This window comes from Cygnus atratus, chromosome 4 (assembly GCF_013377495.2).
Source record: "Cygnus atratus isolate AKBS03 ecotype Queensland, Australia chromosome 4, CAtr_DNAZoo_HiC_assembly, whole genome shotgun sequence".
Taxonomy (NCBI): domain Eukaryota; kingdom Metazoa; phylum Chordata; class Aves; order Anseriformes; family Anatidae; genus Cygnus; species Cygnus atratus.
Window position 1 is genome coordinate 16,136,416 of NC_066365.1, and position 10,873 is coordinate 16,147,288.

Genomic DNA, 10,873 nt, shown 5'->3' on the forward strand with positions numbered 1-10,873 from the left:
TGGCATAGCAGACAGTAACTGTGCCTAGAAATAGAGATTGGCATAGCAACATTGCTGACTGTTTTGTAGAGAAGGCGGCTTATTTTTCCAGACAGCGACATTTAATAAACATTTTCTGTTTGTTGAAACTGTGGAGCCTCCCTGGATCAAACTGAATGCTAATCTGCTCAAGTTGCCACCACAGATTTCTGTCTCCAGTGTGTACACATCGCGAGTCATCGTGGTTTCGTTGGTTTTGTCCGACGACATTTGTTCCTGTGCGTTTGTCCACAGAAAAATAGACTGTCAGAGCATGGAATGCGCTGAAACTGTTCCACAAATCCCCCAGGCAATGATTTATTTTGTGAAATCCTGTTTTATTTTGTTGTTACAACCCTGGTAAGCTGCAGGGATGCCCTTTGATGCACCCTGTGACTGCTGGGTATAGGTAGCCACCAGCCATTGCCAACCGTTGATGCATTGGCTGTCCTCTCCCTAAATGTAAACGCACCACGATTATGAGAGGCTTGGAAGCGTGCATCTTAAATCTGAGCCACACAACGATAAATAAAGCTGGTAAAGAGACCTGGCCCTTGACACAAAGCACCGCAGGGGCGTTTTGAAGCCTGACAGGGGCCCGGAACCTGTGAGACACAGCGTGAGGGCGACGTGGGTCTTGGAGGAGCTGAGGTACTCGAGCCCTATGCTTTATGACACCGGGGTATAGGTTTTACGGCGGCTCGACGTGCTCTGTGGGGCCGCTGACCGGGAACGACCGTTGGCGACCACAAGCGTTGGCGACCACGGCCGCGCGCGCCCCCGCCGCCCGCGCGCGCACCCTCCCCCTTGTGGCCGTTGCTAAGGCCCGCGGCTGTGGGCGGGGCAGAGGCAGAACTCGTCCGGCCAATCGGCAGAGACCCGCCCTTGCCCGGCGGCCAATCGCGGCCGGTAAACAACACAACGAGAGGGGCGGGGCGAAGGGAGGGGGGAGCAGCGCTGCCGGCCAATCAGCGGCCGGGGAGCGCGGGCCAATCAGGGCGCGGGAGGCTTTGGGCGGACTTTTTGAAACGGGCGAGGCGCCACAAAGGTCCCGGGGCCCTTTAAAGGAGTGATGCGATTTCAGTGTGTCCCTCCGCCGGAGCTTAGCAGCTCGTTGGAAGGAGCGCGGTTCTGTCCCGCTGCCCGCTAGGCGGGGTCTTATCCCCATGGCTGCGGCGGGTCCTGAGCGCCGAAGCCTGTCAGCGCTCCGCTAGGGTGCGCGGCTGCGCGCGGACTACTTTACGCCCGCCGGCCGGACCTAGCAGGGATCACTCCGCGTTCGGAACAAAACCGGGGGGGGGGGCGGGGGCCGCGCCGCTTCCATTTTACTGTGGGGCGGCGGCGGAGCCGGTGGGGGGCGGTTCAGGATGGTGGCGGTGCCGCGGGCATCGCAGTGACTCGCTGCGGGGCTCGGGCGGCCCTGCCTGGATGCGGGGCCCGCGGGGGAGCCGCCCCGCGTCCGAGCGCTGAGGGGAACCGGGCTGCCCGCCGCCGGGGGAAGCGAGCGGGGGGGGTGCCCGGCGCCCCCTCGGCAGCGCCTGAGGTGAGAGCTGGCAGCGGCCGGCTCCTCCCCTGCCTCCTTCCCTCCCTGAGGCGCCCCCCGGCTCCGGGGGTGGGGAGCGAAGATGAGCAGCGAGGCGCTGCGGCTGTTCAAGCAGCTGAACCTGCAGCTGGAGCAGGAGGGGCGCTTCCAGCCCCGCGAGAAGGGGCTCAGCCTCATCGAGAGCGCGGCCGAGGTGAGGAGAGGCTCGGGGGGAGGCGTCCGGGGGGGAGGGAGGCTGTCCCCGCAGGGCAGGGGGAAACCTCGGAGCTGGGAGGATTCAGCTGGGGAGAGTTGAGTCTTTTCTCCCCGAGGGACTCCGGGCTTTTGTTCTGACGCCGTCCTCAAGCTGCCGCTGTTTGAAGGCGTTGTGCTGTCAAAGGGAGGCGAGCAGGGCGAACGCGGTGTATGGGGGTGTGATAGTTACTGCTCACACCTTGGGTCACGCAGCACCTAGAGAGCCTGTGGCTCTCCTTCCCACCCCAGGAAGGCTGGGATGTAAGTAGGCAACTTAACAAAGGGCTAACGGGTACTTTCTCGTTAGCGAAGCCTAGGAAAAATGAACCACAAGACACGGAGTATTTATCAGCAAAAAAAAGAAAACAAAAACCTGAGCATAAAAACTTCCATGTTAATGACCCGAGTTTCTGACAGAGTTCGGGGAAAGCTTATGTTCTGTTAGATTCTCGTGAGTTTTGTTGTTGCCTTAATATTTGATGGGAAAAATCTCTGAAATTAGTCCACTTGCTTGTTTTGAAAGCAGAACTTGTACTTGCGTAGTTATTTGTAGTCAGGCAGAACAGAGGATAAGCTGGGTTTTGTCATCTGTTTCCCTAAGGTTAGGAGTCTCTGTGTGTGTACACTTGGTGAGAATTGTCATATGGTAAGTGTGCACTTAAAAATTTGGGTATTGCACTGGTGAGTGTCTTTTGAGTCTCAAGTGTGTGACTGAAAACTTCCTAGGTTAAAAGACAGCAATGGGAAGTATTTAAGGAGAGGAAAACAAAGAATTGTTTCCCTTTAGTCTGAGTAAGATTGCCTTGGGAGTGTTGACGGTCTACTGTTATTCAATTCTGACTCTACTTTTCTTGCCACAGAATGAAAATACTCTGTGCCCGAGACAAAGGAATGCCAAGGTGGAAGATCTCTGGAGTCTGACCAACTTTTTTGGTTTTTCAACTGAAACATTTGTTTTGACTGTTAACATTTTGGACAGATTCCTGGCTCTTATGAAGGTATATTTGGGGGGAAGGGGGACCTGCTGTAGTGTCAGCTGGGAATATACAGGTTTCCTGTGAACTTTCTTTCCAGACAAATGGGGGGGAAGATTGTGATCTAGGAGATAATGGGCTATTTACTGTTCTTAGGTTAGTGATGTTGCTAAAGTGCTCATAGGCAAGCTTGGAAGTAGAGTACAGTTCTTGCATGAAATATTAGCTTATATTGTGGTGATACATTTACTACTTTATGGCCTCTTCTTACCTTTAAAGGCAAGTAGCAGCATGGTTTATTTTATTTACGGTAAGTCTGTAGCCTTTACCAGGCAGATGCAAAAGACCAAGTATGATTTAATAAATAACTAAATAAAAAAAAAAAGTTTGAAAACTACTTCTAGGTACTGTGGTAGTACTTAAATACAAGTCCTGTGATAGAAGCTTAGTTTTGAGCTGGAACTAGTGCCAAAAGATCATTTTCTGGGTGTTTTTCTTTTGTGTTTGTGCTGCTTTGTGGCAGACAGTTGGAACCTAAATCAGTTCCACATTGTTGAGCTGGCAGAAATATTAACGACTAGAGTTGGATCAGTTCTCCGGCCTGACTCAGGGTTGCACAAAACATTTTCCTGGTATATGGCAGAGAACAGCGGAGATAGGGACAACTTGTTGAGGGGTAGGACTGCCTAGAACAAGCTTGGGCCGGATTTGGTTGGGCTTTAAAAGAGTAAGTGAGCACTGCCACTTGGAGAAGGGAGGTAGTGCAGCTCTTGCTTTGTCATGTTTTCATAGCGTAGTGGTGTGGAACAGCTTCAATAGAGGGTGCTCGGCTGTTGAACTTCGGTGTCCTTCAACTTGGCAGTGACAGGTTGATACTGCTGTATTGACTCTGCGTTTTGGTGAAACTTAAGTGATGAAACTAGTCATGATTGCATCAGGTGTATGAGTGGACTGATGTCAGGTGTATGAGTGGACTGATGTCAGGTCTAATTGAGATAAGTTCAGTCTTTCTGTTGAACTGTAAATATTTCAAAACTGGTCACTCAGGCTGGGTGAGCTGTTTTTCCCTGTTTGGTAAGCACTGCATATACAGGCGGGAAGTATTCATGGTGTTTCCTCTTTTAGGTGAAACCGAAGCATTTATCCTGCATTGGAGTTTGTTGTTTCCAACTGGCTGCCCGAGTAGTTGAAGAAGAATGCAATATTCCATCTGCTCATGAGATTATCCGGATCAGCCAATGTAAATGCACTGTGTCCGACCTGAAACGGATGGAAAAGATAATTTCAGAAAAGTTGCACTTTGAATTTAAAGCTACTACTGCCTTAACTTTCTTGCACTTGTACCATACTATTGTACTCTGTCATACCTCAGAAAGGTGAGTTGCATGTTGATGCTGTTTGCATAGGCCTCTTTTTTCTTCAGCTGCACCTTAAAATGATTATGGGGTTGGCTAGAGAGGAGGCTGCTTCTTTTGTCTTACTTCCTGACGTGTTAATGCTTGTTGACATGAATGCTGCTTCTCTTGGGTGTCTTACAGGAAAGAAGTATTGAATCTCGACAAATTGGAAGCACAACTAAAAGCTTGCAACTGTCGTCTAGTCTTCTCTAAAGCAAAAGTAAGTCGAAGTAGCTTTTCGTTGACTTCTGAGTAGGCTTTGATTCGTCTATGCTGAGCAGTGTTTTTTGTCCTTCTAGCCATCTGTCTTGGCCTTGTGCCTTCTCACTCTTGAAGTTCAGACTTTGAAATCTGTTGAGCTGTTTGAGATACTTCTGCGTGTTCAAAAGCATTCAAAGGTAAGTATTTTTGGTAGGTTATTTTTGCCGTTGCTGGGGCTGGTACAGCTAATGATGTGCAGCGTTACATGTAAGGGACACCTGCTGTCAGCAGACAGTCTGCACAGGTAGTGCTTGGCGTCAGCTGAGACGAGCCATGAAACAGGCCTTTAAGCATGTCTGAAATTCTTCTTATACTGCTCCACTGATAGAATGCCAAATGCAAATAACCACTCCTTAGTACAGAATGAGGTCGAGTAGTCACTTCTCAGTGGCACGTCTTGGCACCTACCCGACATACAAAAGGATTATAGCTTAAAAAGTGGGTTAAATGTATAAAATGAGGAGAATTGCTGATCTAATACCTACAAGATACATGTTTTAACAAGCAGCTGATGTAACTTGTACAGTTCTAGCTGCATGCTTTAGAGACTTCTACTGTCTGTTAGTATGACTAAACTGTCTGCAGGGCAAGTTATTCTTTTTGTCTAAATAGCTCTCATAAAACTTATGGCTTCTAGCTGCATGTTGTAGCAAGCGATAGTCTAAAACAGACTTAGCACTGTTGTAGTCAGCCTGAACTAATCCAGTTTCTTGAGGAGTGGAAGTAGTTCTTAAAGTATGACATTATCTTTAAAAGATAGTATTATCACAAGGGCAGCAGGACGTCTCAAAGTAGGACCCTCGTACACTGTCTTCTGTTAGTCTTGCTGTGCTGCGTTCACACAAGTAAAGCTCTCAAAAATGCTCCGTCTCATTTTTCCTGTGGAAACAATGAAAATGTTAACAGCCACTGACGGGCAACTGTTCCTCAAACTCAGACGGGTGTTTCTAGGGGGTGTATAGGTGTTCACCTTCAAAAGCAGCAGAACTTTGACGAAGGTGTGACAGTTAGGAATATCATTTCTCTTGACTGTTTCATTAAGTCACTTCCCTTAAGGTAAAGTGGAGGGAGGAGTTATCTTTTCTGCCTGCTAATATAATAAAGTTGTTCTTTCACTTTCTAGATAAGTGATAGTGAGCTCCTTTACTGGAGGGAACTGGTCTCGAAATGCCTGGCAGATTATTCTTCTCCTGAATGTTGCAAGCCTGATCATAAAAAGCTAGTTTGGATCGTTTCAAGACGGACAGCCCAGAATTTACAGAACAGTTACTACAGCGTTCCTGAGTTGCCAACAATACCAGAGGGTGGCTGTTTCAATGAAAGCGAAAGGTTGGTAAAAATGGCAGCTACCTTGGGGGAGGTCCTCATTTTCTGGAAATACTAATGGTAACACTGAATCATGAGGCGTATTCAGTAACCTTTGAGAAAATGTTACCTTTGAAAAGATTAGTGGACTTAAAAATACATCTTAGCAGAAGAAAAACTGGAACCGTCCTTGTGATGTTCAAGAAGCACAAGGCATGCTTTGGGGGGTGGGATGTGTTCCTTGTAGATGGTAAAGGAGGCTTACAAAATCATTTACACTAGAAATGTGGAGCACTGGTGTCTTGATTGGTAGGACTTTTTTGGCATTAGGAAAAAGGAAGCTGTACCTTGTTATGACTTAAGCCCTAGTGATGAGGAGTGTTCAGTTCTGAAATGTTAGCTAGGAGCAGAGCAGTTTGCACGAAAACACAGGATTGAGGAATACTTTACCTCTTTCGCAGGGTTGTGCTATGTTTAAAATTTTTCCTACTCTTCCTTCCAGTGAAGACTCCTGTGAAGATATGAGCAGCGGAGAAGAAAGCCTTAGCAGTTCTCCTCCCAGTGATCTGGAAGGCACCTTCTTCTTCAAACTCAAAACTAAAACAAAATGGCAAACTCTTAACTCTCAGTCTTCGCGTTAAGTCTTGATTGTAGTAGGTTAAGATTTTTTAATGCACCATAGTCTCGGCAATAATAAGAGGAGGTGGTATTCTGTAAGCCGTCTGTGTTAAGGCAAGAGTTGCTGTGGTACAACAACGCTTTGAATGCCTGCCTTGTTTTTGCTTTTCTAACTTTTAAGGAAAAAAACCAACTCCCATTCAGGTCCCAGTTCAGCCAAAAGTTGATGTATGGTTTTGATGTCAATGCAGATAAATGCAGTCCTGTACCTGGTGGCCCCGATGCTTAGCAGCTAAACATAAGCAGCGGTGTTCCCTGACAGCATACTGGGCTGCCTGAACAGGCTGAGGGTTGAGGGAAATAGGCTTGTTTTTCTTCCCTTTACTTGACATTTGTTCTTGCCTGGAACAATGCTCAGTTTTGGGCCAGCTTGTTCAAGTCTGACACATAGCTGCCAAGATGGTCAGGGGGTCTGGGGTATGGGGCCTGTGAGGAAAGGCTGGGGGAAATGGGGTTACTCAGCTTGGCACAGAGGGTTTTGAGGGGGAGTAGGGTTGAACAGCAGCCTTTCAGTATGTGAGAGAAGGTTGCTGAGATGATTATTTCATGGCCTTGACTGAAATTCATGGAGTAAGAATGAGCCATGTCATATAAGTTGAAATGGGAGGTTTTCCATTAAAGTAATGGAAGACTTGGGCTCCATGGGGGACAGTTGAGCATGGGAATGGACTAAGAGGGGCTGCACGATCTTTGTCCTAAGAGGTTCTCAGGCTTCAGTGTGACAAAACCCTGAGCAGCTTCTCTGAACTCAGTGTTGGTGCTGCTCTGGGCAGGGGCTTGGCACAGAGTCCTCCTGTGAGAGCCCCTCTGCTCTGCAGCGTTTTGTGATGAGATCAAATTGGCTGAGTGGGTTAAGTGGCATGATGTGCACACAGTACCATGCTGAAGTGATGATTTACTGTGAAATGGGCCTTCTTAATACTGAAACTGCTTTAACACTTCATGTGCTGGGCTACTTTTCAGCAGTTTTTTCAAGCAGTTTTTATTTGAAGCTTAGTTTTTCATACACTTGAGGAATCCCTGTTTCAAATTAGGAGTATGCATGGTAAGAGATTTCTAGTCAATACGAGCTTTTACTAAAAGTGGTAGCATAAAGTGTGACAGGGCTTACTTTTATATTTTTCTTTAATACAGATGAGCTTACACTGAAACTCATGATGTATGCTTCAGTGTGTTTAAAATCTTAGTGTTAACATGTAAGTCCATATTGTTAGCCTAGGCTTATTGACACGGTAAATCTTGAAGTCTACATTCCTTTGAATATTTAACCCTTGTAGTTGATTTCAGTATATTCATGTTATTGATTGAGTCATAATCAGACTTGTTTGCATGCTTATGTAAAGCAGTTAGTGCGGGAAACGATATTATGCAGTAATATCAGGTAAATGTGATGTTGATGAAGTAGTTAATGTAATGGTTTTTCCTGAACTTTGTAACGAAGCACATGAACTGAAGTATGCTTGCATTCCCCTGTACTGAGAGTATGGCAGGTAGCAAGCGGAATTAACTCAGAATAACGGTGTGAAGCGTGGTGGTGCCAAAGTAGAAATGAAGGAGCAAAGAAGCTAGAGGCCGTTTTGTAGGTGGAAGAGTCATTTTAGAATATGAGCAGTGCTGTAAGTTCATAACTGTTACATGATTGCAGTTTTATAAAAATACAAAAAGTTTACAAAAAATGTAAATAAAAATGTAAATTAAAAATGTACAGAAAAAAATTTAAAACAAAAAAATGAGCAGAAAATACTGTATTTTTTTACCTTGTAACTTTTGTAGGTATGTTGCATGTAGATATTAATTTATTGTGTACTCTGTATGATACGAACCCTGTACACTAGAAGACTTCTTACTGCAAGTCAGCACCTGGAAGCTCACTTTGGAAATACCGAGTACCTTGGTTGCAAGTAATGAACCTACTGCATCCTGTTTCAGTTGAGAACAAAAATAAACCAATTGCTGTATTTGCTAACTGGTGTGAGTCACGGTTGGTTGTACTTGAAGCATTTGGCTTGCTTTCTTCTGCTATCTAGCTTGTGTGGTATCCCAGCTGCTTCCTGGGTCCTCCGGAAGTTTTGGTAAGCTGCTGGCAAAGAAAGCCTTTTGTGTGTGGCTTGGTGCTGGATGTGAATCTCTTCTCAGCTTTGCTGCTCTCGGTTTTGAAAACTGGTGAGAGGCATCCTCTGCTTCTCACCCAGGTGCAGCTGGGCTCTGCTGTGTGCTGGGATGAGTTTTGCTGATGGTGTTTGTACATCTGGCAAAGGAGAGCTCCCACTAGTGGTAAAGTTAGGGATGGTCACGCACCAAGTGTCGTGGGTTTTGCTGGGTCTGTGCTTGCTGCTGTTTGCAGTCTTCTGGGTGAAACTTGGTCTCTGGATGTATCTATCATTGCAATCAGAAAGATCTACAATAAGTCATTTAAAAAAAAAAAACAACTTGAATCAGTTTCCTCTTCCTGTCAACATGCCCATCTTAGGAAATATTTCTGGTCTCTCTGTTTCAAAATAATGGATAAGAGGCCCTAAATGTCAGTCTGGCTCTTCACTGTAGGCCCTCAATGGGCTTTCATAGCATGGGAAGAAAGACATTGAAAGTCACTCAGGATGAACAAGGAAAAGTGAGAGAAGATTCACTGACCAAGTCACAAAGGCAAAGGGGGACTGGGAGAATTAAGAACTGCCAAGTGTAGGAGAGGATCAGGTGCAAGACCATCTAAGGAACCTAAAGGTGGACAAGTCCATGGGACCTGATGAAATGTATCTGAAAGTACTGAGGGAACTGGCAGATAAAATTGTTAAGCCACTATGTATCATATCTGAGAAGATGAGCTCCAGTGAAGTTCCCAGTGACTGGAAATGGGGAAATATAACCCCCCTTTCAAAAAAGGAAAAAAAGCTAGAACTACAGGCCAGTCAGACTCATCTCTGTACTGGGCAAGATCAGAGAGCAGATCCTCTTTGATCCTCTAGATTCTGGGATGGATGCCGAGATATCCCTGATAGATGCCAGGATGGATCCCGGGATAGATTCCATGATGCTGGGATAGATCCCGGGATATCCCTGACAGATCCTGGGATAGATTCCATGATGCTGTGATAGAGTCCATGATTCTGTGATAGGTCCCAAGATAGACTATGAGACTCCATGATAGATTCCATGATTCTATGGTAGATTCTGTGGTAGATTCTATGATTGTATGACAGATTGTATGATTCTATGATAGAATCATAGAATTTGTCATAGAATCTATGATAGATTCTCTGATTCTATGACAGATTCCATGACAGTTCCTACGATTCATGACAGATCCTATGACAGATTCCGTGATTCCATGATAGATTCTATGATAGATTCTGTGATTCTATGATAAACACTACGATAGATTCTAGGATTCTATGATAGATTCTATGACAGATCATTTGACAGATCCTATGACAGATCCTATGATTCCATGACAGATCCTATGAGAGATTCTATGATAGATTCTGTGATTCTATGAGAGATTCTATGATAGATTCTGTGATTCTATGATAGATACTATGATAGAGTCTATGCTTCTATGATAGATTCTATGATTCTACGATAGATTCTGTGATAGATTGTGATAGATTGTGGTTCTGTAATAGATTCTGTGATTCTGTAATAGATTCTGTGATAGATAATATGAATCTGTGATAGATTCTGTGATTACGATAGATTCGATGATAGTCTATGATTCTTTGATAGATTCTATGATTCTGTGGTAGATTCTATGATTCCATGATAGATTCCATGAGAGACTCTATGATAGACTCTATGATTCTCTGATAGATTCTAGGATTCTATGACGGATTGTATGACGGATTCTATGATTCTACGATGGATTCTATGTTTTAACAATAGATTCTATGGTTCTACGGTAGGTTCTACGATTCTATGATAGATACTATGATAAATTTTATCATTCTGTGATGGATTCTGTGATGCATTCTGTGATTCTATGATAGATTCTATGATGGATTTTATGATGGATTCTCTGACGGGTTCTATGATGGATTCCATGGTTCTATGATAGATTCTATGATGGATTCCGTGATTCTAAGATAGATTTTATGATTCTACGATGGATTCTACGATAGATTTTATGATTCTAGGATAGGTTCCCTGATAGGTTCCCTGATAGGTTCCCTGATAGGTTCCCTGATAGGTTCCCTGATAGGTTCAATAATTCTATCATAGATTGTACGATAAGTTCTATGATTCTATGATAGATTCTATGATGGATTGTATGATGGGTTCGATGATGGATTCTATGATTCTGTGATAGATTCTATGATTCCATGATAGATTCTTTGATTCTCCGATAGATTCTATCATAGATTCTATGATTCTATGATAGATTCTGTGATAGACTCTATGATTCTTTGACAGATTCTGTGATATGTTCTATGATAGATACTATGATAAATTCTGTGATTCTATGATAGAGT

At 44.7% G+C, this 10,873-nt stretch overlaps 1 protein-coding gene across 1 annotated transcript; it reads left to right on the forward strand.

Moving 5' to 3' along the window:
- Window positions 1–1,337: 1,337 nt before the first annotated feature.
- On the forward strand, window positions 1,338–8,376 carry CCNG2 (cyclin G2). The gene is made up of 7 exons (XM_035539198.2): window positions 1,338–1,754; window positions 2,656–2,793; window positions 3,895–4,145; window positions 4,308–4,386; window positions 4,466–4,564; window positions 5,551–5,756; window positions 6,235–8,376. The coding sequence occupies exons 1-7, from the start codon at window positions 1,644–1,646 to the stop codon at window positions 6,371–6,373; spliced, it is 1,023 nt and encodes a 340-aa protein (XP_035395091.1). The 5' UTR covers window positions 1,338–1,643; the 3' UTR covers window positions 6,374–8,376.
- The last annotated feature ends 2,497 nt before the right edge of the window (window positions 8,377–10,873 follow it).

What these genes read in the sequence shown, in the direction of transcription:
- CCNG2 (XM_035539198.2), top strand. Translation starts at nt 1,644, where the DNA reads ATGAGCAGCGAGGCGCTGCGGCTGTTCAAGCAGCTGAACCTGCAGCTG. An exon ending in TCATCGAGAGCGCGGCCGAG is followed by an intron (nt 1,755 to 2,655) that starts GTGAGGAGAGGC and finishes TTCTTGCCACAG; the next exon opens with AATGAAAATACTCTGTGCCC. An exon ending in GTGTTCAAAAGCATTCAAAG is followed by an intron (nt 4,565 to 5,550) that starts GTAAGTATTTTT and finishes TTCACTTTCTAG; the next exon opens with ATAAGTGATAGTGAGCTCCT.